This window comes from Bos mutus, chromosome 5 (genome assembly GCF_027580195.1).
Source record: "Bos mutus isolate GX-2022 chromosome 5, NWIPB_WYAK_1.1, whole genome shotgun sequence".
Classification (NCBI taxonomy): domain Eukaryota; kingdom Metazoa; phylum Chordata; class Mammalia; order Artiodactyla; family Bovidae; genus Bos; species Bos mutus.
This window is the reverse complement of record NC_091621.1, coordinates 17,523,802-17,551,207: the sequence shown is the minus strand read 5'-3', so window position 1 is coordinate 17,551,207 and position 27,406 is coordinate 17,523,802. Positions and strand designations below refer to the sequence as shown.

The following is a 27,406-nucleotide window of genomic DNA, read 5'->3' as shown; positions in this document are numbered from 1 at the left end:
TAGTGTATTACAGTTTTGCAAGGTATTATCATTGGTGAAAACTGAATCAAAGGTACAAGGGGTCTCTCTATTGCCTCTTGCAAGGACATGTGAATATATGATTATCTCCAAATAAAAAGTGTAAAAGCATGCAGATTGCAGAGTTTTTGATTTAGTGAGTCCAGGGTAATGGCTGATAATCTGCATTTTTAAAAATTTTCCCAGTACTGATGGTCAGGACCACCCTTTGAGAACTACTATCCTAGGTGCCTCAGTCGATAAAGAATCCACCTAAAATGCAGGAGACCTGGGTTCGATCCCTGGGTTGGAAAGACCCTCTGGAGAAGGAAATAGCAACCCATGCTAGTATTCTTGACTAGGAAATCCCATGGACAGAGAAGCCTGGAGGGCTATAAGCTATAGGGTTGCAAAGAGTTGGATATGACTGAACTACCACCATATATGTATGTGTATGTATGTACCATGCATCCTAGAGAAAATGGTCTCCCCTGGTGGCTCAGTGGTGAAAAAAAAAAAAAAATTTGCCTGCTAATGTAGGAGACACAGGAAAAATGTGTTCAATTCCTGAGTGGGGATGATCCCCTGGAGGAAGAAATGGCAACCCACTCCAGTATTGCTGCTTGGAAAATCCCATGAACAGAGGAGCCTGGTGGGCTACAGTCCATGGGGTCACAAAAGAGTTGGACACAACTTAGCAGCTTAACAACAACAACACCCTAGAGAAAGAGGGATTTTTGTCACCAGAGCCACCACAGGAGGCATCCTAACCAGAAACTCTTTCCTCTTGTCACAAACCAAAATGTCAATATAAATAATCCTTCAAGGGTACTAAGTACAGAAGCAAAAGAAAAGAAACAGATTGGAGAGAAACCAATCTTAGGGCTAGACCTGTTTTAGCCTCAAGACTAGAAATGTGGAAGTATCAGTGTGGTGCTATATTGGTCAACAAGACCAGATCATGTCGCCAGAAAGAAAATCAGTGAGTCTATGATCACAGCCGGGGCGGGGGGGGGGGGGGGGGGGCGCTTCATCCTGGTCTGGAACCAGAAAAATTTGTGGTAAAAATACAAGTTTTCTGGACCTCCCACTCCCACCATCACACAAAACCAATGGAATCAGAATCTCTTCTTGGAGGGCCCAGGATTCTATATTTCTCATCTTCTCAGGTGAGGTATGTGCAATAAGAGAAACACTGGGCTGGAGACATGGGATGCAAAGAAAAACCCAGGAAGGAGTACAGATCAAGCTGGCAGCTAGAATAGTCTGGATCATCAGGGGTTCCCAGGACCTTCCCTGCCTTCCAGGTAGAAGGACTTTTCCTTCAGCAGTTTTATTAATTGCCTTTTGTGGAGCATCTGCTGTGTATGAGACATGATACTTGGAGCATTGCAGACTTTCTCTAATTGTATTCTCACAACTGTCCTGCAAAACAGCTGTTATTATCCTCACTTTATATATGAGGAACCGAGGTCTAGAGAAGTTAACTGCTCAATGTCATAGACCTGATTAGTAATCGAGCAGGGTTTCCAAGCTGGACCTTTCATCTGGCTAAGCTCAACTTCAAAGCTTACTTTGAATCACTGTACCACTTGGATTCTCTGTGACAGTGTATGAGAAGGGAATGGTAGGAGCAAAGGGTTAAGGTGAATCAATAACAGAAGCAAAATAGAGAAAGCAACCACTAAAGTGGTTTGGGGGAGCAGATTACAGAGTGTTTCAGGGAAGGGCATGGCCCAGAGAGTAAGGATTGGTTGCACAAGGTCAATAAAGGGTGAGGTGGGCAGACAGAGGGTTCCTTGGAAGGATGGAGCATGGAGCACTTACTGCTAATATTATAAAATTGGTTTATTTTAAATTCAAATGGAAATTTCTATTTACAAAAAAATAGTGCTATATAAATATTATTTAGAAAGCCACATATGCTTTAATGAAAGAGACTTAGCGTAGTTTCTAGGGCATATAAATTACCAGAATAATGTACAACCTCATTGCTACAAAGAGGAAAACGTCTTCAGCTTTGCTAATTTCCAGTTGAAACAGTTGTTTTCTTAGAACATATGTCCTATAAATAATCTAACACTCAATATAAAATCTGGCAGCGAATCTAGTCCATTAAACTTCTACCATTGTGCTTTCTTTATCTGTCATGTTTTAATGTGATTTTATTAACTGTGATAATTGCTCCTTTACTGCTAATGATAGTATGACACTGTTAAAACTCAACTTCCAAGGTAATTGTTTTTATTCTTTCCACCTCCCCTGAATCCTTGTACTTAAACTTTGTGCATGAGTCTTGAGTTAAAGAGGCTTGTGTTTTTTGTAATGGAATCAAATTGGTCTCCTCTGTCAATTTTAGTCACTCAGTCGTGTCCAACTCTTTGCGACCCCATGGACTGTAGCCCACCAGGTTCCTTCCTCTGTCCATGGGGATTCTCCAGGCAAGAATACTGGAGTGGGTTGCCATTCCCTTCTCCAGGGAATCTTCCTGACCAGGGCTCAAACCCAGGTCTCCTGCATTGCAGGCAGATTCTTTACCATCTGAGCCACCAGGGAAGCCCAATGGTAAATCCAGGACTATGCTATCCCATTCCTCCAAATTTCTATGGTTTTACTTAACCGCAGGAAAATAATACCCTTCCCCACAATTGTGTTGATTAAATGTAATAACAGATTACAGTGTCTACTGCACTACATGCTTATAATAATTGACAGTAGTAATTATATAATTGACAGTAATTGTATATAGTAACAGTAGTGGTTGTAACTGATAGCGAACAGTGGTGTGTGTATGCCCAATCGCTTGATCATGTCTGAATCTTTGTGACGCTATGGACTGTAGCCCACCAGGCTCCTCTGTCCATGAAATTCTCCAGGCAAGAATACTGGAGTGGGTTGCCATTTCCTACTCCAGGGGATCTTCCCAACCCAGGAAATTGCATCTCCTGCTTTGGCAGGCAGATTCTTTACCACTGAGCCACCTGGAGAGCAATAACTATAGTAATACCCAACAAAGGAATGAGCACTCCATATCTGTTGGTTTGGTTAAAGCAAGTTATCTTCCTTGCAGAGATTTCTTTTGTGTTGTTCAGAGGGGAAAATGTGAATATCTAGCCCATCCGAAGAGATATTTCAGGTTATCATTGTTTCCTGACCCCAGCCCTGAGGGCTTCCAGCTAACCTTTCTTGTTCTGACTCCATGATTAGCAAACAACCTCTTGGTAATGGTTCATCTTTCCATGTGGGTTTTTCACCCAGAGAAAGCATACACTGACCACCTCTGGCTTTTCATATTTTTCTCTCATTATAATCTAGTTTACAAAAAAAATAGAAAGAAAATGAAACTTCTTGCCTTATGGAAATTCTAATTTAGTGCTTTTTTCCTATTTCCTTTTTATTCACTGAATTCTTCACTGAGTAGGGAAACATTTCTGCACAGCAAAGGAAATAACAAAATGAAAAGGCAGCCTACAGAATGGGAGAAAATATTTGCAAACCCTATATCTGACAAGGTTAATTTCCAAAATATATAAAGAACTCATACAACTCAATAGCAAAACATAAAAAATAAAAACAACAAATAACTAGATGTTTTCTCAAATGGGCTAAGAACTAAAATAAACATTTTTCCAAAGAAAATGCTACCAGCGGCATCAACGCCACTAATCATCAGGAAAATGCAAATCAAAACCACAAGGTATCACCTCACATCTGTTAGGATGACTATTTTTTTGTTTTTTAAAGTAATAAGCAATGGCAAAGATGTGTACAAAAGGGAGAAAATGCACTTTGGTGGGACTCTAAAGTGACACAAACACTATGGCAAAACAGTATGGAGGTTTCTCAAAAAATTAAAAATAGAACTACTGTATGATCCAGCAATCCCACTTTTGAGTGTATATCAGAAGAAAGAATCTTGACGAGGTATCTGTACTCCCATATTCACTGTAGTATTATTCACAGCAGCCAAGATATGGAAACAGCTTACATTTCCATCAATGGATGAATAAACAAAGATGTGAAATACACACACATACACACACAGATAGTATCCAGCCTTAAAAAGAAGGAAATCTTGTCATCTGTGGCAACATGGATGAACTTAATGCTAAGTGAAATAAGCCAGTCACTGAAGGACATATACTACAAGATGCCACTTATATAATGAATCTAAAATAGTCAGACTCACAGAAGCAGAGGGTAGCATGATGATATGGGGGGTTTGGGAAAGGGAAAACAGAAAGTTGCTGTTCATTTGGTATGAAATCTCAGTTAGGCAAAACAAATACACTGTAGAGATCTGCTGTAAAACATAATGCCTACAGCTGATAATACCGTATTGTTCACAAAAGTTTGTTAAGAGGCCAGATCTCGCGTTAAGTGTTCTTACCACAATTTAAAAATGAAAAAACCAAAAGGTGAGCCTTGAAGATGGTTCTCTGAGAAGAAAATAACAAAATGTTAAATATACATCTTAAGTTTTTCTTAAGAAAGAAGCTTTTTAAAAAATAAATTAAGAAAAGTAATAGTAAGTAATAAGAACTCAGAATTCTATCCTGGAGTTACTAACTATAATGACCTCTGACAGGTTGCATTCCCTCTCTAGCTTCAGTTCCCATCACTAAGTGAAGCGGTTGGTCCAAGACACTATACCAAATAAAATATGTGTCAATGAGGGTTGCATATGACCAGGAGCCAATATTTGTTTTATCTTCCAGATCAATACTACTCTGCTCCAGATGTAAAAATATTTCCACATTGTCTCTCATCACCTAAAATTCAAAACAGTCATAGGGATGTTTATTTTTTTTTTTTTTTAAGTATTTAAAGACTTTATTACGTTAGACAAACTGAAGTCCTTGGAAACACAGTTCCAATGAACGCATTCTTTATGCACCACACTCAAAAATATACAATTTAAAGTACTTAAAACCAACTTAAAGTACTTCTCATATTAAACCAATTTTTCCCATTTTTTTTTTTTCAGTTTTGACATTAAAAAAAAAAGGAACAGAAAGAGTACATTACGAGAAAACTGTCAGCGCGGGTTTTTAAAAACATTTGGTTTACCTGTCACATTATTTCCAAGGCTGCTTGGCTGTGGAGACGCAGATGCCTCGCGCTCAAAGCTGTGTGATCACCAGCCGTCTGAGGGGTGAGGACCACATGGAGCGCCGGGGAGGGCAGGCTGGGGGCACTGCCCACACGCCCGCAGGCCCCATCCCCAGAGGCCCGCAACGGGGACAAGGGGACGGACGATGCGCTCAGTCACAGCGGCCTAAGGGCCACGACCAACTCTGCAGGACGAGGAGGGTCTTCAGACAGAGGGCGGGTGTGGTTAGGAGGGAGGGTGGTCTTCCCCTCGGATGCTTCGGTACTTAGCCATGTCTTCTGGAAATACTTTAGAAAGTTCTTGAATCAACAGGCTTTTAAATTTCTTCATTGTGTCAATCTTGCCTTTAACTTGCTCATTCTTCGCCAAAGCCCTCTCCAGGCACTCTTTGGTGTAGAGCTGGGGGTTTCGCCCTTGATCTATGTACTCAAATACTTCTAAAGGGACCGTGATATCATGAAGCTGCTGTCTGCATTTATCAATATCCTGTAAGCCAGTAACAATAAAATTCAGCTTCTGGTTGAGCCCGGCCTGGCTGCTGGGCTGGAAGTCGCTGACGATAATGCCGAGCTGCCGGATGTTCTCCACGAACTTCTCCAGGTGCTCCTCCAGGTGGTCGAACTTCTCCGCCATCGCCCCGCAGCCCGCACACCACCGCGGCCCTGGTCCTGCCCCACCGCTTCCTCCATAGGGATGTTTAAACAAACTGAAATGTGGTTTAGGTTGGTGTTGGTAATTATAGGTATATTATCATAAATGTTGAAATTTTCTGAGGCATGGTAAACCAGCTTCCACTGCAATATTGATCCAATTTCCCAAACATTTTCTTCTCAGCCAATATAGATATGGTAATTAATTTCTTTTGGCCATAATTTGTTTCTTGTTTATAAAAAAACTTGTGATTTTTTTCAGTTCAGTTCAGTTCAGTCACTCAGTCATGTCCGACTGTTTGTGACCCCATGAATTGCAGCACGCCAGGCCTCCCTGTCCATCACCAACTCCCGGAGTTCACTCAGAGTCATGTCCATTAAGTCGGTGATGCCATCCAGCCATCTTATCCTCTGTCGTCCCCTTCTCCTCCTGCCTCCAATCCCTCCCAGCATCAGGGTCTTTTCCAATGAGTCAACTCTGCATGAGGTGGCCAAAGTACTGGAGTTTCAGCTTTAGCATCATTCCTTCCAAAGAACACCCAGGGCTGATTTCCTTTAGGATGGACTGGTTGGATCTCCTTGCAGTCCAAGGGACTCTCAAGAGTCTTCTCCAATATCACAGTTCAAAAGCATCAATTCTTTGGAACTCATCTTTCTTCACAGTCCAACTGTCACATCCATACATGACCACTAGAAAAACCATAGCCGTGACTAGACTGACCTTTGTTGGCAAAGTAATGTCTTTAGTCCTGCTTAAAACTGGGCTTTGTGTTGTAGCCTATGCATCTGGAAAAGTAAGGAAAAAAAAAATAGAATTACTTTTTCTTCCAGATTGTCACTCAGCTGTCTATGAAACCAGTGCATTGTTACTAAGGTCTTAGAAATCTATAGACATACCGGGAAAGCCTTCAAGGTTTATTAGAGTGTGTTTATATTAATTCTGTGGCAGCTCAAACATTTGTTCCATGTGGTAGACTGTGAAATTTAACTCATCTGTGCTGTTTAGCCTGTCAGTTCTTTACAGTAAGACTGGATGAAGAAGTCATTGTGAAGTGGAAATTTGACTATTCAACTAAAGTATGTTTTGGGAGACATGATGTTTCCAGTAAAAATATGCAACCACTACTTGGATTACCAAATAGTCTTGTTATTTGGGAATCAGTCTCTGAAATACATACCAAAATAAACAGATAATTCCTCCAGAGTGAACATAATAAGAGATTTTTAACTCCTGCTTCTTGCAAATATACATCCTTATTGCCATTGTTCTCCTAAGCAAATATTTTTTTTTTAATCAGACTGCAAAAGAAAAAACAGAATAATGAAGAAAAAGACCTAAAGACAGTGCTGGCATTCTTGAACCAGTTTATTAAAGCATATCTGTTTTGGTCTTATGAGACACTTACATGGTGAGATTATTTTAGGCATTGTGAATGGAACAGACTGTAAATACTACTGTTATCACAGTTTTCATTTACTGAGCATCTACACCCTGTATAGAACAAAGCATCACACACACACTATGTGTGCGCTCAATCACTCAGTCGTGTCCCACTCTTTGCAACCCCACGGACTATAAGCCCACCAGGCCCCTCTGTCCATGGAATTTTCCAGGCAAGATTACTGGAGTGGGTGGCCATTTCCTCCTCCAGGGGATCTTCCTGACTCCAGGATCAGACTTGCCTCTCTTGTGTCTCCTGCATTGGCAGGCAGATTCCTTACCAATGCACCATCTGGGAAGTTTTGTTTCCCTATAAAATGTGCATTGTTTCCCTACAAATCCATGGATAGATATTGTCATGACTGTCTACAGATGAGGAAATTGAGTTTCCAAGAATTGTAATGAATTCCTCAAATCACACACATCTACTTTGCAAAAGGTAGATCTGGGATTTGAACCCAGCTTCTAAGACTTGGTAGACAGCCCTCTAAAGAAACCAGATGTCACAAATTCCACTAGTAAAGTATTTTATCCTACAATGACCTTAATTTAAAGATCACCCAATCAAACTACTCAATCCTCATTAAGGTGGTTGAAAACGTTAGATAATTCCTGCTATATTTGCATATCAGCCCTCCCCTACCTCTCATCTAACACTTAGAATTTCAAGTCTGAGATTCTGACAATTTTAAGCAGGATCACACATACAGAGGGTACGTGGCACTAGTGATAAAGAACTTGCCTGCCAGTGCAGGAGACATAAGAGATGCCAGTTCTATTCCTGGGCACGGCAACTCAATTCAGTATTCTTGCCTGGAGAATCCCATAGATAGAGGAGCCTGGCAGGCTATGCTCCATAGAGTCACAAAGAGTCTGACAGGACTGAAGTGACTTAGCGTGCACGCACACACACACACATACAAGGGAAGACGATTCAATTGAGCTAAAAGACAGAATGAACTTGGATCTGAGCAATTTCATTCAGAAAGAAGAAAGGACATTTTTTTGGGGAAAAAAAAAAAAGTCTGTTAGAAAATAAGATGGAAGTTCTTAGGATAAACTTGTTACTTTTGTGACTTCCCTGATGGTCCAGTAATTAGGACTCTGCACTCTCAATGCAGGGGGCACAGATTCAATCCCTGGTTGGGGATCTAAGATCCCCTGTGCTGCATGGGGTGGCAAAAAAAAAAATAAAACTTGCTACACTTCCTTTAAAGCAGCATATAAACAAAGGGAACTGTTCTGAAGCTTTTTTGATAAAAATAAAAATATTTCCTCAATAGGGAATTAGAAAATGTTCATTAAAAAAGATGTTCAAGCTCCTGTGACTGCCAACTCTGAAAGACACATTAATAGTTCAAGAAAAAAAATGGAACAAAGAAATGAAAAAGAGGAAAAGGGGGAGGAATAAGAAAAGGGAGGAGAAGGAGATGAAGCAGATGAGCAGCAGCAAGAAGTAAAGAAGAAAAGAGAAAAACGAAGGGAGAATAAAAGAGACATTTAAAAATGAAGAGCTGCTCATTTGCTTTTATTCCTTTCCTTCCATCAATCTTTAACTTCTATTGAACAACTACTCCCTAAGGTATTTTATGGACCATATCATTATTTTTGCTATGCTCAGAATGTTAAATATGTCAGGTCAGAAATTTCTTTTTCTTTTTTTGCTTTCTTTGCTGTTTTGTCTCCAGCATCTAGAACATCATAGGCATGTAGAGGACATACATTATGTTTGATGAGTGAATTTTCAAACCAAACCTTCAAGTGCATTGAGTGATAGTTAGGCAATTAATCTATTTCTCATATTGAATGTGTGTGTGCTAGTCACTCAGTCATGTTTGACTCTTTGCGACCCCAATGACTGTAGCCCTCCAAGCTTCTCAGCCTTGGAATTCTCCAGGCAAGAATACTGGAGTGGATCGCCATTCCCTTCTCCAGAGGAACTTCCCAACACAGGGATCGAACCCTGGTCTCTGGTATCACAGGCAGATTCTTTACCGTTTGAGCTACAGGGAAGTCCAGGACTCAATATAAGTCCAGGACTAACACTGAATAACAGCAATAGAGAGAATAACTCTCTGAGGATAGAATGAACTTTTCTGAGCAAATGCATTTCAATTTAATATCTAACATGCCAGTTGTGAGATATTTCAGGCACACAGTAAATTATCAAATTGGTGTCAGTTGACTCAATATGCCACAAATCTGGAAAACTCAGCAGTGGCCACAGCAATGGAAAAGGTCAGTTTTCATTCCAATCCCAAAGAAAGGCAATGCCAAAGAATGCTCAAACTACCGCACAATTGCACTCATCTCACCCGCTAGTAAAGTAATGCTCAAAATTCTCCAAGCCAGGCTTCAGCAATACGTGAACTGTGAACTTCCAGATGTTCAAGCTGGTTTTAGAAAAGGCAGAGGAACCAGAGATCAAATTGCCAACATTCGCTGGATCATCGAAAACGCAAGAGAGTTCCAGAAAAACATCTATTTCTGCTTTATTGACTATGCCAAAGCCTTTGACTGTGTGGATCACAATAAACTGTGGAAAATTCTTCAACAGATGGGAATACCAGACCACCTGACCTACCTCTTGAGAAACCTACATGCAGGTCAGGAAGCAGCAGTTAGAACTGGACATGAAACAACAGACTGGTTCCAAATAGGAAAAGGAGTACGTTAAGGCTGTATATTGTCACCCTGCTTATTTAACTTCTATGCAGAGTACATCATGAGAAACGCTGAGCTGGAGGAAGCACAAGCTGGAATCAAGATTACCAGGAGAAATATCAATAACCTCAGATATGCAGATGTCACCACCCTTATGGCAGAAAGTGAAGAGGAACTAAAAAGCCTCTTGATGAAAGTGAAAGAGGAGAGTGAAAAAGTTGGCTTAAAACTCAACATTCAGAAAACTAAAAAAAAGAAAGAAAAGAAAAGAAAACTAATATCATGGCATCTGGTCCCATCACTTCATGGGAAATGGGGAAACAGTGGAAACAGTGTCAGACTTTATTTTGGGGGGCTCCAAAATCACTGCAGATGGTGACTACAGCCATGAAATTAAAAGACGCTTTACTCCTTGGAGGGAAAGTTATGACCAACCTAGATAGCATATTCAAAAGCAGAGACATTACTTTGCCAAAAAAGTCTGTCTAGTCAAGGCTATGGTTTTTCCAGTAGTCATGTATGGATGTGACAGTTGGACTGTGAAGAAAGCTGAGTGCCAAAGAATTGATGCTTTTGAACTGTGGTGTTGGAGAAGACTCTTGAGAGTCCCTTGGACTGCAAGGAGATCCAACCAGTCCATTCTAAAGGAGATCAGCCCTGGGATTTCTTTGGAAGGAATGATGCTAAAGCTGAAACTCCAGTACTTTGGCTACCTCATGCGAAGAGTTGACTCATTGGAAAAGACTCTGATGCTGGGAGGGATTGGGGGCAGGAGGAACATGGGACGACAGAAGATGAGATGGCTGGATGGCATCACTGACTCGACGGACATGAGTTTGAGTGAACTCTTGGAGTTGGTGATGGACAGGGAAGCCTGGCGTGCTGCAGTTCATGGGGTAGCAAAGAGTTGGACACAACTGAGCAACTGAACTGAACTGAACTGAACTGAGTCTGTGTACTGACTAGTTCCTATCTCCTCTCAGAAATTCTTTATTTATTATCTCTGCCAACAGGAAACTTTTTCATGATGCCCAAATTAAATAGAATTGGGTGAGGAATGTGATAATTTTGACTGTGAAATACTTCTAGTCACAGGTCCAAAGAGAGAGTAAATATGGGCTGTGTTATCTTTTGCCCTTTATTACTTTATCCTAGAAAAGATCAGGTTGTTCTGTAGGTACTTGTGTGAGTGTAGCTACTACCATCCAAATATATATAAATATGTACATGTATATGTATATGTTGTTGGAAGAGGGTGTTTGCTATGACCAGTGCATTTTCTTGGCAAAAGTCTTTGCCCTGCTTCATTCCGTATTCCAAGGCCAAATTTGCCTGTTACTCCAGGTGTTTCTTGACTTCCTACTTTTGCATTCCAGTCCCCTATAATAAAAAGGACATCTTTTTGGGGTGTTAGTTTCAAAAGGTCTTGGAGGTCTTCATAGAACCGTTCAACTTCAACTTCTTCAACGTTACTGGTTGGGGCATAGACTTGGATTACTGTGATATTGAATGGTTTGCCTTGGACACGAATAGAGATCATTCTGTCATTTTTGAGATTGCATCCAGGCACTGCATTTTGGACTCTTGTTGACCACGATGGCTACTCCATTTCTTCTAAGGGATTGCTGCCCTCAGTAGTAGATATAATGGTCATCTAAGTTAAATTCACCCATTCCAGTCCATTTCAGTTCGCTGATTCCTAGAACGTTGACATTCACTCTTGACATCTCTTGTTTGACCACTTCCAATTTGCCTTGATTCATGGACCTGACATTCCAGGTTCCTATGCAATATTGCTCTTTACAGCATAGGACCTTGCTTGTATCACCAGTCAGATCCAAAACTGGGTATTATTTTTGCTTTGGCTCCATCCCTTCATTCTTTCTGGAGTTATTTCTCCACTGATCTCCAGTAGCATATTGGGCATCTACTGACCTGGGGAGTTCCTCTCTTTCAGTATCCTATCATTTTGCCTTTTCATACTGTTCATAGGGTTCTCAAGGCAAGAATACTGAAGTGGTTTGCTATTCCCTTCTCCAGTGGACCACGTTCTGTCAGCCCTCTCCACCATGACCCGCCCATCTTGGGTGGCCCCACGGGCATGACTTAGTTTCATTGAGAGAAGATCATGGCATCTGGTCCCATCACTTCATGGGAAATAGATGGGGAAACAGTGGAAACAGTGTCAGACTCTATTTTGGGGGGTTCCAAAATCACTGCAGATGGTGACTGCAGCCATGAAATTAAAAGATGCTTACTCCTTGGAAGGAAAGTTACAACCAACCTAGATAGCATATTCAAAAGCAGAGACATTACTTTGCCAACAAAGGTCCGTCTAGTCAAGACTATGGTTTTTCCAGTGGTCATGTATGGATGTGAGAGTTGGACTGTGAAGAAAGCTGAGCGCTGAAGAATTGATGCTTTTGAACTGTGGTGTTGGAGAAGACTCTTGAAAGTCCCTTGGACTGCAAGGAGATCCAGCCAGTCCATTCTGAAGGAGATCAGCCCTGGGTGTTCATTGGAAGGAATGATGCTAAAGCTGAAACTCCAATACTTTGGCCACCTCATGCGAAGAGTTGACTCATTGGAAAAGACTCTGATGCTGGGAGGGATTGGGGGCAGGAGGAGAAGGGGACGACAGAGGATGAGATGGCTGGATGGCATCACCGACTCGATGGATGTGAGTCTGAGTGAACTCTGGGAGTTGGTGATGGACAGGGAGGCTTGGCGTGCGTTGATGCATGGGGTTGCAGAGTCAGACATGACTGAGCGACTGAACTGAACTGAGATATGTATGCTATGCATGCTAAGTCGCTTCAGTCATGTCCGACTCTGTGCGACCCTATGGACAGCAGCCCACCAGGCTCCTCCATCCACAGAATTCTCTAGGCAAGAATACTGGAGTGGGTTGCCATTTGTATATGTATATGTATATGTGTATTTATACGTGATCAACGGTAGCAACAAAACAAGCCTCAGTCATTTTATTCAGCATTTACTAGATGCCAGGGGCTTTTTTGAGTGTTTTCCATGTAGGAACTTCTTTAATCCTCAGAACAGCCCTGCAAGGTAAACACAACTTGATTTCTTTGGAAGTCTTTCAATTCCTTTTCACCATCTCTCATCACTGAAGCTACAAGGATCTGTTTCTGAGGTTGGTAACTCCTGTTTGTTGCCTGTTTCTATAAATAGTATTGGCAAAGAGCCACGCCCATTCATTTCTGTACTGTCTACTGCTGCTTTTGCATTGAAAAGCAGTTGTAATGGAGACTGGAGGATCCACAGAGCCAAAAGTGTTCACTACCTGGCAACTGAGGAAGGTCAGTCAACCCTTGACTGCAGTCTGCAGAGGAATTCAGCAACTCTTGTTTCTTCCATTCCAGCTGTCTGGAAGTTCCGCTGCATTTGTGTTTCTCCAGTCCCCATGGGTCCTGACACTCCCTTCTGGAGGGTGCAGACGTCAGACCCTGACTGAAAGTGAAAGTGTTAGTCGCTGAGTCGTGTCCATGTCTCTGCGACCTCATGAACTGTAGCCCGCCGGGCTCTTCTGTCCATGGAATTGTCCAGGCAAGAATTCTGGAGTGGGTAGCCATTCCCTTCTCTAAGAGATCTTCCCAATCCAGGGATCAAACCTGGGTCTCACATTGCATGCAAAATTCTTTATAGTCTGAGCCACCAGGGGACCCAGACTGGTGAGGCTCAGATTCCAACTGCTCTGCAACCTTGGCAAACTTTCTCAAATCCTCTGTGCTAAAGTTGTGTCCCTGTGGCAACTGCTCCCTTTCTGCTCTACTGTTGCTGTTTTGGCCACTCTCTGCCTTCATCTCTGCTATACTAAAATAAGAGTCCCAAGGACTAGCTGCCTGTGTGTTTGCTGTCAGAACAGACTCACAAATCAGGTTGACCTTGCTGTCCCTTTACACAAAGCCAGAAACTGTGGCCTCCCATGAAGCTTTCCATCTTCAACCCTTTATAGGGAAGTGTCTCCTAGAAGCTAGAGTCGCTTATGGATGCTGTAGCCAAGCTGGATGGAGAAGGAAATCTGAATTTCTTCTCCCCAAGCAGTTTCCAGGAGTCCCACGGTGCCCTCTCTGCTAGCTTCACTCTACAAGGCTGCCCACAGCTACTTAACTGCCCACGTCCATTTGACTCTGGATGAGGATGAGGACACTAAGGGCTTCTATTTGTGTCCCATGAAAAACATTATATAATGAAATAAACTCTACAAGTGGAATTGCCTTAATTCTAGTCCTGGCTCTGCCCCAAACAGCTTCATGACATTAAACTATCCCTTTAACTCTGCTCTACTTTCCTCTTCTCACCTCTAAAATCAGGCACACTAGATAATAGCTGTAGGATTTTTAAGATGCTATATAACCCTGAACTGACTGTAAAGGACCCTTAAAACTTCCCCAAATGGAGTCTATTCAAAGAGAATTCAGCCTGCGACTATCAACTGTCTGGCCTACAGAAGCAATGGCCTTTGTCTTAGAGAAAGGGGTTAATGGGTCATCCCGCCTGAAGTTCCTTTGTATCAAACAGGTTCAAAAATTGTAGAGAAGAAGAAGAAAAAAGGAGCTTGCATAGTCCTTTTAGATCTACTGCTGGCGAGGGGGTTCTTGCAAAGAAAAAGAAATGACTTACTTTTCTTAGCAATAATTTCTACACCTCAAGCTATATTTTAACATGAACCTCTAGGCTCTTGGCAGAGGAAATATATGACAGTATATTGGAGGAGTTTAAATGCCAGATTTATTCAATGTTTTCAAAGCAATAGCTTCAATAAAAAGGGGGGGAAAGACATCCAAGGACTAAATTTGGGAACAAAGATTAAAGGCTGTTCATCGTGTGAAGAAGGCGGGGGAGGAGAATGACAAGAAGATTTGGGAATTGAAAATCATATGAAAATGTGGATGTTTTAATTTCAATAACATAAAATAAAATTTCAAACTCTCCTTGATACATTGTGAAAGGTCTTTAATTTTAATCCTATTTCAAGAGAACAGGATTAAAAGTATTGAATTTTGGTTTGTGAGAGACATTCCTCAAATTCCATCCCTGAGTAAAGAATGACTGTAGTAAACACGGGTATTTGGCCCTAAACATTGTAAAGAAACCTTTGAGGGCATGTTCATGGGCCCCTTTGATCAGTGACATATTGAAGATTATATTTCTCAGGTGCTATTTCAAGAGTTTTCTCACTTCTGTTCAAACCCATTTAAAATGAAAAAGAGAGAAATCAAATTCAAAAACTAGCCTTTGGGTTTTGTAATTTATGGAGTCCAGTAAATGACTTCTTACAAATGGATTTATAATGCTTTTTTCCAAAAAGGATATTAGTGATTCCTTAGTTTGGAATGTGTGTGTGAAGGGGGTTGTGCAAAGAAGTGACAAATAACAGGAAGGGGTCATTCATATTTTTATCTGGGTAGAAGAACTATGTTTAAACAGCATACCTATCACTCCAGTAGCCTCTGCAAGGCATGGTAGTGCCCAAGATTGAAGGACAATCTGCTTATGGAAGTACAGGGGCCATGGCAGGTAAGTTTCATTGTCCAACTTCTACTGATGCCAGCCTGTTGGGCTTTGCAGCACACTTACAAAGCTTGAATTTCTAGAAACACATTCAAAAAGGTTTAGAAACTCAAGACAGCTTTCAAAAATTTATCAGCAATGACAAGACAGTTGTTACAGTCTAACGGTGTCTCCTGTTGTCTGTGAAAGCATCTGTGAGTTACCCTATCACTCACTTCATTGACTTTCCTAGTAGTAGTTGAGATGGTAAAGCATCTGCCTGCAGTGAGGGAGACCCGAGTCCAATCCCTGGGTTGGGAAGATTCCCTGGAGAAGGAAATGGCAATTCACTCCAGTATTCTTGCGTGGAGAATTCCACAGACAGAGGAGCCTGGTGACTAACACACACATAGTGGACCATAAGCAAGCACTGCACTGAGGTCTCATGTGACTAGAACTGTTTCTTTTGCCTTGATCTCACTCTTATATACTCAAGAGGCTGAGGTCTCCTCTTGCATATTCCAATAAACAAGTCCCCCAGATTTGGCCCTGGCTAGCCTGCATGCTGAGCCTCCTACTTGTAACCCTACTGAGATGTACACTCTTCTACAGATGTAGGCATAAACGTCTCAATCCCACATTCATTCAACAGGCCATACTGTGGTAGAGTGTATAATCACTGGTAACCAAAGTAAATTTTACACCTTGATCAAAATTAATTCGTGTAAAGACTTCATGCGTGCGTGCTGTTGTTTCATTCTTGTCAAACTCTTTGCAAAACTATGGACTGTAGCCTGCCAGGCTCTTCTGTCCATGGGATTCTCCAGGCAAAAATACTGGAGTGGGTTGCTATGCCATCCTCCAGAGGATCTACCCCATCAAGAGATCGAGCCTGCATCTGTTATATTTCCTGCACTGAAAGGCAGGTTCTTTACTGCTAGCACGACATGCCTGGGAATTCTGATAGGTAATCACTGAGTAATTAAAACAAGCAAGCAAACAACAACAAAAATCTGATAATTCAATAGGCTTAAAGATTTAATGATTAAAGAGTCTAGGGTGCTTGATTTTTATGTGATGATTTTTAACTAAGACACACACAAATATATTTTGCCACATATAATCCTTTTCAGACCCATCGTTATTTAAGTCATATTTAAATGTTAAAATGTTCATGATATTTATGTCCCTTGCATATTTGGCTTAACTACTCTGTGCTGCAGCAAGTTTCATGATTATTTTCCCTTTTGGAGCTTTCATAGTAATTTTATATTCATCTTCTGAGATGCTGCATTGTGTTCCCTTTCAACTTACTAAATGACTTGGACATCACAGTCAGTTGGGCACATTTGCCCTTTGTGGGTTTCAGGGTTGGGGAGGCAGGGGATTGTTAAGGAACTGGATAGATTATATGGTATGGTATTTTAGTGCTCATTTGTATCCATATAGCAGACAGAAGCTTATATGTCACCCAGTGTAGCCCCACTTAGGCTGTCAACACTGGTGCCCAATAGCAGATTGATTGTTAAGTTATTCCTAGAGGAGCATGTGCCTGCCAGACACACAACGCGCTTCCCCGTCTCGACTTTCTTTCATGTCCTCCCTCTCACAGCCAGAGTCTGGCACAGAGGACTGGACTTCCAGTTGGTACTTTAGGTCCACTGGGCCACCATTGTCAAGGCAATGAACACACTTGACATTTATAGAACGTCTGCTCTGTATTCACAACTGTAGCAAATAACAAGAGTTGAATTAATGAGTGACCAACACTCAGAGATATAGACCATCTCAATGGAGACCTCCCTGGAGTGTCAAAGCTTACAAACAGAAACAAACACCGTTGGAAGCTGAGAATGGTTTATGGATTAAGTGCACCAAATACATGCAAAGCTCAGCAGAAAGAATACAGCCAGGTATCTGAATTGGAGAATTGGAGAGCAACCCATGAGTTTCAGGGGAAGGGAGCTTGACCTCAACAGGTGTACCCAGCTTAATATAAAACTTGTATCCACAGTTAGCACCCAACTCAAGAGTTTCATAGTTTTGTATCAAGCCCAATATTTCTTTATTTGACTGGTTGTTGAATAAACATATAAGAATTGTGCAGACTGGTATTTTCTGACAATGAAGGAAATTAAGTCTCTCTTATCACCCTTAGAAAAAGAGGAAACAGTATTCCTTTGTTCCTTTTCATTATTATAAAGAGATACACCTTTGTTAAAAATCAAAAATTCAAAAAGAAGGATATAAAAACCACCTTCCATCCTTATCATTCGAATAGACTCTATAAATAGTTTGGTTAATATCCTTCTAGTGTCTTTTCAATATGCATGTATGTCATTAATTTTAAATATATATATTAATAACACAAAGTATAAAGTATAAAAATATACAACATGCTTTTATTTTTCATACCAACACACAGTTTTAATCTTTCCATGACATTAGTCTTCCACTGCTTAATTCTTAATGGCACCTGATATTCCAATACAGTGCTACTGTAATTTACTTAACCTCATGCATTTATGTTACATCCAACTGTTTTGTTACTACAAGCAATGCTGTAATGAACATTAAGAGGCATGGTCCTTGAAACTGGGTCCAGTTTTAACATTTCCAAGCATCTTTTCTGCCCTTGCATCCATTTTAAATTATCTATGCACCTCCCTATTTGCCAAACATCTAGTTTTCATTTTTCATCTGGAACTGTACTGAAGTCTTAACACAAATTGACAGGAGATAGTCAAAGAGCTGCCATGTAGAAGATGATTTATAATGGTTCAATGCTTTTTCTAGAACAGAACCTGGACCAATGGTGAGAAATTACAGGGCAACAGATGTCTGTCCACTCAACATGCAAACTTTGAAACAGTGGAATAGGCAAAGCTGTAGAGTGAGGAGTTCACGGCCCTAGGATTCAAGCAGAGGCTGGAAAGATATCTGTCTGAGGTAAGAGATAGATGGGCCCCTGGTTCGGACAGCTGGTGTTTGTCAAGAGGAGTAAAATTGAAGGTTTGTTCTCACCCAGACACTCCAAGGAAAAACTGAGCTCTACTGAAGTAAAGAGATAAGATGACCACTCCTGAGGTCAAGGAAGATTTCCCTGTCTGCACATGTGCAGGAAGGCTTCTTGGCAGTCAAAAAGGGAGGGGGTGCCACTCCATAATGATTATGGACATACCCCCACAGTTCAGACAGTAAAGAATCCACCCACAATGTGGGAGATCTGGGCTCAATCCCTGGGTTGGGAAGATCCCCTGGAGGAGAGCATGGCAACCTACTGTAGTAGTCTTGCCTGGAGAATCCCCAGAGACAGAGGAGCCTGGGGTGGGGGCTACAGTCCATGAGGTTGCAAAGAGTCGGACATGACTGAGCAACTAAGCACAGCACATACCCCACAGGCCTCTGCTGTGGGATCCATCTTAGCAAAAAGTTGAGCACACATCTTGGGGAGGCTCCTATGTCCAATCAGGTGTGAAAAAAAAAAAAAAAAAAGATAATTGGCCAATTGTGAACAAAGACCAGGAAGGACTATCCTTTATAATGATTTAAATCACCTCTTTACTGAGTTCCTCATGCAGTACTCAAGCACTGCTCTCTGGATGTGTATCTCTGCCTACCGTCTGATTTATTGTGCTCTTCTTCATTAGAGAGGCTGCTCATACCCTTTCTCTCTGGGTACGTATTTCTGCCTTGCTTCTGTCTTAAATAAACTATTTCTCTGTATGCTCTCCCACACGTTATGCTATGTCTCTAATAACAAACTTTGTACCTGTTTTTACAGTTTTTGCCCTCTGAAGCATTCTTGCTTTCAAATGAGGGAAAGAACCAGGGTCACGTTGCTTCTAACCTCTAGCCCCTGGCGGTCTGGTGTCTAGGATTCCATTTTTGTCCAGGCTACCCAGGTTCGTTTCTTGGCCAGGGAACTAAGATCATGTCCAAGGTGTTTTAGAAGAGATTCTTATTTTGGCTGGGGAATAGATTAGATTAAACTTTTTCAAGCTTTTTGTTTTTCAGGTGGAAGCTTACCTGCAAATTTGTGTGAATGCTGTATAAACAATAGCAGCATTTTATTAGCATAAATGTGATTTAGTACACTCAGCTTTTGTCACTTACTTATTGTGAAGCCATTCATGAGAAAATTTGAAAACTGGTGGTCCCCAATATATTTAAAACTTAGTATCTGGCATTATTTGAAGAGAGCTTTATTTTTAGTAATTTACAAATTTATAAAGTATAGTCCAAAAAATTGTTTTGAATCAAACAATTAGAGTTCTTGAACTATCTCTGTAACTTCACGGTTTTTGTGGGAAGAAGATTGAAAACTAGAGCACCAGACTGTCCTTAAGAACATTTCTAGTTCTAGGAATCCAAATTTCTGCAAAACTTGGAAAGGATTATATCTGTAGAAGCCAGTTTCTTGATTTAAATGTTGCTATATTCTGTTCAGTGATGCATCTATTGACAAAGAATGCAACAATTGTAGAGTATATGTGGAGTATTATCTTTTATTATTATTATTTTTTACTTTACAATATTGTATTGGTTTTGCCATACATCTACATGCATCTGCCACTGGTGTACACGTGTTCCCCATCCTGAACCCCCTCCCACCTCCCTCCTCATACCATCCCTCTGGGTCATCCCAGTGCACCAGCCCCAAGCATCCTGTATCCTGCATCGAACCTGGACTGGCGATTCGTTTCTTATATTATACATGTTTTAATGCCATTCTCCCAAATCATTCCCCCCTCCCTCTACCACAGAGTCCAAAAGACTGTTCTATACATCTGTGTCTCTTTTGCTGTCTCACATACAGGGTTGTCGTTACCATCTTTCTAAATTCCATATATATGCATTAGTATACTATATTGGTCTTTTTTTTTTCTTTTATTTTTAAACTTTACATAATTGTATTAGTTTTGCCAAATATCAAAATGAATCCGCCACAGGTATACATGTGTTCCCCATCCTGAACCCTCCTCCCTCCTCCCTCCCCATACCATCCCTCTGGGTTGTCCCAGTGCACTAGCCCCAAGCATCCAGTATCGTGCATCAAACCTGGACTGGCAACTCGTTTCTTTTTTTTTTTTTTTTTGCTGAGACTCAGTATTTTTCTTTTTCTTTTTTTTCTTTTTTTTTTTAATTTTATTTTATTTTTAAACTTTACATAATTGTATTAGTTTTGCCAAATACATGATATTTTACATGTTTCAATGCCATTCTCCCAAATCTTCCCACCCTCTCCCTCTCCCACAGAGTCCATAAGACTGTTCTATACATCAGTGTCTCTTTTGCTGTCTCGTACACCGGGTTATACTTCACTCTGTATAATAGGCTCCAGTTTCATCCACCTTATTAGAACTGATTCAAATGTATTCTTTTTAATGGCTGAGTAATACTGCATTGTGTATATGTACCACAGCTTTCTTATCCATTCATCTGCTGATGGACATCTAGGTTGCTTCCATGTCCTGGCTATTATAAACAGTGCTGCGGTGAACATTGGGGTACATGTGTCTCTTTAAATTCTGGTTTCCTCGGTGTGTATGCCCAGCACTGGGATTGCTGGGTTGTATAGCAGTTCTATTTTCAATTTTTTAAGGAATCTCCACACTGTTCTCCATAGTGGCTGTACTAGTTTGCATTCCCACCAACAGTGTAAGAGGGTTCCCTTTTCTTATGTGGAGTATTATCAGTCAGATTGAGGCAGGATTTGAACTTGAGATCCAGAAAAACCTGGAGTAAGTTCTCATTGGTTCTCAAAAGAGTTCAGACTAACAAGTGTAGGATGGGAGAGTGAGTCAGGCAGCAGGGATCAAAAGCTTAAGACAACAAAAGTTGAAATCTAATTCATGGGTATTGATATTAGGAAAAAGCATCATCAAGGAAGAAAGTAGCTTATTATATGGCAAATTTCATACAAAATGGGAAGTCTTTCTCTTTTTCCTGCCAAAACCAGGTCATACTCCCAAACAGAGGGTATTCCTGAGCTCAAAATTATAGGTTAGTAAAAGGTTCTGTTTTTGATGGCATGAAGATGCAGAGGCAGAGTAGAACATCTCTGACACAAATAGTGTGTGGATGGACAGCTAATTATGCTTAGAAATGGTGTTTGTTGGTCTGGTAAAGTTTTTAAGGACTCCGGGCCTATGAGCACATGGCATACTCTGGAGTGAGGAAGTCTAACATGATGATATGAGGAAAAACTTTCAGAAAATTAATTTCTCTTCCATTCTGAAGCAGAGAATGAATGAATCAATATGGAGTCATAGTGGTATTTTCAGGGCATCCCAGGCTCAATCCTTAGTTTTCTATCCAACAAAAGGAAGAAGATGAAGAAGCTGTACTTGTTTTCTAGGACACTGGTGGTCCCCAATACAGTGGCTTTGTTACCAAACAAAATTTGAGTCTTCTCACTGAAGGCACAGCAAAGCCAGTCTACTGACACCAACTGTGGTGAAGAAAAGTATAGCATTTACTGTAGGGCCCAGCAAGGAGAATAGGAGGCTCATGCTCAAAAGATCCGAGCTCCCCAGAGGTTTTGGGGAAAAGGGGCTTTTTGTTTGTTTGTTTGTTTTGGCTTAAACAACATATTTATTTCTTAAACAACTCTGGTGGCTGAGAAGTTCAAGATCTAGGTGCTAGCTGATTTGGTTCCTGGCAAGCACCCTCTTAATGATTTGAAGATAGTTGTCTTTTCACTGCATCTTTTCATGGCATAGAGAGTGGCTCTTGGTCTTTCTTCTTATAAGCATACTAATCCCATTGTGGGGGTCCCACTGTCATGACTTCATTTAAACCTAGTTATCTCCCAAAGACCCTTCCTCCAAATACCATCATATTGGGTATTGGGACTTCAATATTTGAATTTGGAGAGGACACAAACATTTAGTCCATAACAACATACATCATGTTATGTGTGTATGTATGTATGTGTATATATATATATATACACACACACACACTTATATATGGGCTTTCCTGGTAGCTCAACTGATAAAGAATCCACCTGCAATGCAGGAGACCCCAGTTCAATTCCTGGGTTAGGAAGATTCCCTGGAGAAGGAACAGGCTACCCAGTACAGTATTCTTGGGCTTCCCTGGTGGCTCAGAGGTAAAGAATCTCCCTGCAATGTGGGAGACCTGGATTTGATCCCAGTGATGGGAAGATACCCTGGAGGAGGGCATGGCAAACCCACTCAGTAATCTTGCCTGGGGAATCCCCACAGTCAGAAGAGCCTGGTGGGTTACAGTCCACTGGGTCACAAAGAGTCAGACACAACTGAGCAACTAAGCACAGCATACTGAAATATAGATAATGTATATAGGTATCCCCCACTTTTCAAAAGCTCACTTCACATCACTTTGCTTTTATGAAAGACCTACATTAGTACCTGTTTTCACTAACCAAAAGAAATTTAAAGAGAATTTTCATCGCAGCACTGTTTATAATAGCCAGGACATGGAAGCAACCTAGATGCCCATCAGCAGAGGGATGGATAAGAAAGCTGTGGTACGTATACACAATGGAGTATTACTCAGCCATTAAAAAGAATACATTTGAATCAGTTCTAATGAGGTGGATGAAACTGGAACCTATTATACAGAGTGAAGTAAGCCAGAAAGAAACACACCAATACAGTATACTAACGCATATATATGGAATTTAGAAAGATGGTAACAATAACCCTGTGTACAAGACAGCAAAAGAGACACTGATGTATAGATCAGTCTTATGGACTCTGTTGGAGAGGGAGAGGGTGGGGAGATTTGGGAGAATGGCATTGAAACATGTATAATATCATGTATGAAACGAGTCACCAGTCCAGGTTCGATGCATGATACTGGATGCTTGAGGCTGGTGCACTGGGACGACCCAGAGGGAGGGTATGGGGAGGGAGGAGGGAGGAGGGTTCAGGATGGGGAACAGAGGTATACCTGTGGTGGATTCATTTCGATATTTGGCAAAACTAATACAATATTGTAAAGTTTAAAAATAAAAGAAAATTAAAAAATAAATAAATAAAAGAAATGACAAAAACAAAAACTTAAAAAAAAAAAAGAAATTTCTTATTTACAAAAAAAAGGGGAGAAATGAAAATAGCATTCAGCATTTGTTTTGCAGCAGAGTCATTATAGAGGCAGCACATACTCTGGGCAGCCAGGATGGCACCACCAAAATGGGGAAGAGTTTTTAAAGGCTGATTTGTGGAGGCAAGAATTGTTACAGGGTGTGTGATCCACTCGTGGACATGTTTCTAATTGGCTGGTGGTGAGGCAACACGGTGGTATTTCAGGAGTCAACATTATAAACTTTCTGGTCGCAGTCAATCTGGGCGCTCTGTGCTGCTAGTGAGCATGCTGTTTCCTCCACCTGCTGGGGGTTTTGTTGTTTAGTCACTCAGTTGTGTCCAGCTATTGGTGACCCCATGGACTACAGCCCACCAGGCTCCTCTGTCCGTGGGATTCCCCAAGCAAAAATATTGGAGTGGGTTGTCATTTCCTTCTCCAGGGGATCTTCCTGACCCAGGAATCGAACCCGTGTCTCCTGCCTGGCAGGTGAATTCTTTACCATTGAACCACCTAGGAAGCCCAGGTGGGGGATTTAGTATCTACAAAACAACTTAAGAATATATGTCAGACATAGTTTTACCTTTGAAACAGAACTGAGGGTCCTTTTGACTGATTTATTAAGTTATGGCTACTTTCCTATATGACTGTCCTCTGTTCCTGCAGTTTTACTTCCCCAAATATTGACTGCTAGGCCCTGTTCTTTGCTCCACATGCAGAACCTAGGAGGGTTACAGTTCAGTTCAGTTCAGTCACTCAGTCGTGTCTGACTCTTTGCAACCGCATGAATCACAGCACGCCAGGCCTCCCTGTCCATCACCAATTCCCGGAGTTTACCCAAACTCATGTCCATCGAGTCGGTGATGCCATCCAACCATCTCATCCTCTGTCGTCCCCTTCTCCTCCTGCCCCCAATCCCTCCCAGAAGGGGGGTTCCAATCAGGGTCTTTTCCAATCAGTCAACTCTTCGCATGAGGTGGCCAAAGTATTGGAGTCTCAGCCTCAGCATCAGTCCTTCCAGTGAACACCCAGGACGGATCTCCTTTAGGATGGACTGGTTGGACCTCCTTGCAGTCCAAGGGACTCTCAAGAGTCTTCTGCAACACCGCAGTTCAAAAGTATCAATTCTTTGGCACTCAGCTTTCTTCACAGTCCAACTCTCGCATCCATACATGATCATTGGAAAAACCATAGCCTTGACTAGACGGACCTTTGTTGGCAAAGTAATGTTTCTGCTTTTGAATATGCTATCTAGGTTGGTCATAACTTTTCTTCCAAGGAGTAAGCTTCTTTTAATTTCATGGCTGCAATCACCATCTGCGGTACAGTGTATCTCTAAAACCTCTTTTCTCAGTCAACAATAAGCAGGGATGCAGACGGATCTGTAGCCAGGAAAGCCCCTACATGTTCCTGCTTGGTTTCAACTTATCTATATAAATAATACCCTCAGAAGTCATTTCAGAATCAAAAACTGCTATATATATATATGCTTATATATGACTTTATAGTTATGTAATTATTTTTATTTTGAAGGGAACATATTTATTCATTAAATAATCATTCATTGATTAGCTATTTTTAGATCTCCTTATGCTAGATACCGGAGAAGGTGATGGCACCCCACTCCAGTACTCTTGCCTGGAAAATCCCACAGACGGAGGAGCCTGGTAGGCTGCAGTCCATGGGGTCACAAAGAGTCAGACACAACTGAGCAACTTCACTTTCACTTTTCACATGCATTGGAGGAGGAAATGGCAACCCAATCCAGTGTTCTTGCCTAGAGAATCCAAGGGACGGGGGAGCCTGGTGGGCTGCCGTCTATGGGGTGACACAGAGTCGGACACGACTGAAGCGACTTAGCAGCAGCAGCAGCAGCATGCTAGGTACATAATTAAATGACTTCTGTGTTTAAGGAAATTAAAATGTTGCTGAGAAACACACAATATATACTTTCAAGCAGCAGTCTGATGCTACGTGTTTTGCAGATTCTTTCCAGGCGCTATCTCATTTGTTTCTCAGCATTTCACAGATTTCCAGCTGAAAGAGATCCAGAGATCATCTCCTCCACTGGGGTATAAATGAACAAAGATGAGACTGACTTGCTTAGACAATTAATATTAGAACCAAAATCCTTTGACCCAAGAGCAATGCACAGACTACATTCACTCTTCCTGAGCAAATAGATATGCCAGTGCTTCTTTTACTTTTTAATACACATTTAATTTTCAGTTTGTCTAGTTCAATTCCAAACTTGTCAAATAGCTTGAACTACTTTTCACATATTTGAGGTTTGGCTTGATATAAGTCATATTTATGAAGAACATTTTATTTTAATTTATATATATTTTAAGGAAGAATTAAAACATATGCTCCTGATTTATTTACAATTAACTCAACCTTTTATTTTTCAATAGTCATTTGATGCTTAGATACTTCATTGTGGCTTCAAAATAGTTTCTCCTAAAAGTTGAAATCATAGTTCATTAAGATTAAATAAATTACCTCTAAAAAATCATTGTGTGTGTCTCAAAACTAGTTTTCATAATATTTTATGAAATATTTGGATTCCAAACTTAACAAACATTTCTCATTTTTACTAAGGCAAACTTATTCTCCATTTAAAATCTTTTCCAACTCCTAATGTGCTATTCAGACAGTGATTCTATTTTACATTTTCTCAGAATCCTTTAGAATATGTATATTATAGTTATTAAAATGGATTTGTCATCAAAAAGGAAAGGAGGAGGAAAAAACACTGAGGTTTTTTTTTTTTCAAGAAAAGGTAATAAGAAGACTTTTAAATGAATACCTCTTTTCACCGTTCAGACATTAGTGAACTTGGCATTAAACCCATTCTTAATTCAACCCATCTGTTCAGTGCCCACTGCTTTATTTTTAATGCCACCATTTAAACCACCTGAAATACTTCTTAGTGAAAATTAACAAAGAACACAACATTCCCAATATAATAAGTATGTATTATATATTCCCATTACTATATACATATATATATATATTCACCAATGAACCATTTTCTCTGATATGGTATGTTTATCTTGTGTCTCTTAATACGAACTATACTTTCTGAAAAAAATTCTACAATTTTTATGTCAGAGAAGTTTAACCACTAATCAAGAGGTCTATTCAGTGTGGCATCTGAGTGTAAATTATTCATTTAATGTAGTGTCAAATAAATAGACTGAATGTTAGCACTTACTAGCAAAAAAGAAAAAAATAGAAGACAGAGGCATACTTTATCAACGTATGAAAATGTAAGAGGCAATGAAGACAACCAGCCTCCATATATTTACTAAAATTCTGTAGGTGGGTTTGTCTGCAGTGGCCAGCTGTTTGTTGAAGCTCAGACTTTGTCCCTGTCTTCACACCTCCTGACATCCTACAGCAGTACAGTGACGTGGAGGCAGCCTGCGACAGCAACCAGCAAGCCCTGATGGTCTGCACCCAAGCTTCCCCTGCTGACCCTCCTCTTTCCAAATCAGCCCTGAGAGTTTCTCAAAAAGACCTAATTGTACCTCTTTGGACTACAGTTTCAAGCTCTGTGCACCAGAGTTTCAGAACCAGAGTTTCCTGTTTCAACAGGAATTCCTGATATTTATTTTTAAAGCCAAAAATCAGAAGTTCCTCATACTCTAAAATTTTTACTTTACATGAGCTGAACATCAAAGGTACATAACCAGGTAGCTTTCATTTTATGAGATCCTGCAGTTTCAGCTTCTGGGGTAATATGTTTTTTGTAGGATTTTTTTCTTAGTCTTTTCATTTCTAATAAGAATCTAAAAGCACTGGTGGGGATGGAGAGAATAAAAATGTGTGCAGGTAATTGCATAATCCAATGTTTTTCTAGTGTTGAGCATATTTTTAAATATAATTATTGCTATTATAAGAGACAGGATAATCTAGTAGAGATGACAAAGTTTCATAGCTGCAAGTGAC

General features: G+C 40.7%; 1 protein-coding gene across 1 annotated transcript; it reads right to left on the bottom strand.

The window, feature by feature from the left end:
• Positions 1–4,850: 4,850 nt before the first annotated feature.
• Positions 4,851–5,789, bottom strand: LOC102282469 (mediator of RNA polymerase II transcription subunit 10). Its single transcript, XM_005898967.2, has one exon. It carries the CDS (start codon positions 5,741–5,743, stop codon positions 5,336–5,338), a length of 408 nt encoding a protein of 135 aa, XP_005899029.1. The 5' UTR covers positions 5,744–5,789; the 3' UTR covers positions 4,851–5,335.
• Between the last annotated feature and the right edge of the window lie 21,617 nt (positions 5,790–27,406).

Bases quoted from the DNA above. Each gene is read 5' to 3' on its own strand.
- LOC102282469 (XM_005898967.2), bottom strand. From the start codon at position 5,743: ATGGCGGAGAAGTTCGACCACCTGGAGGAGCACCTGGAGAAGTTCGTG.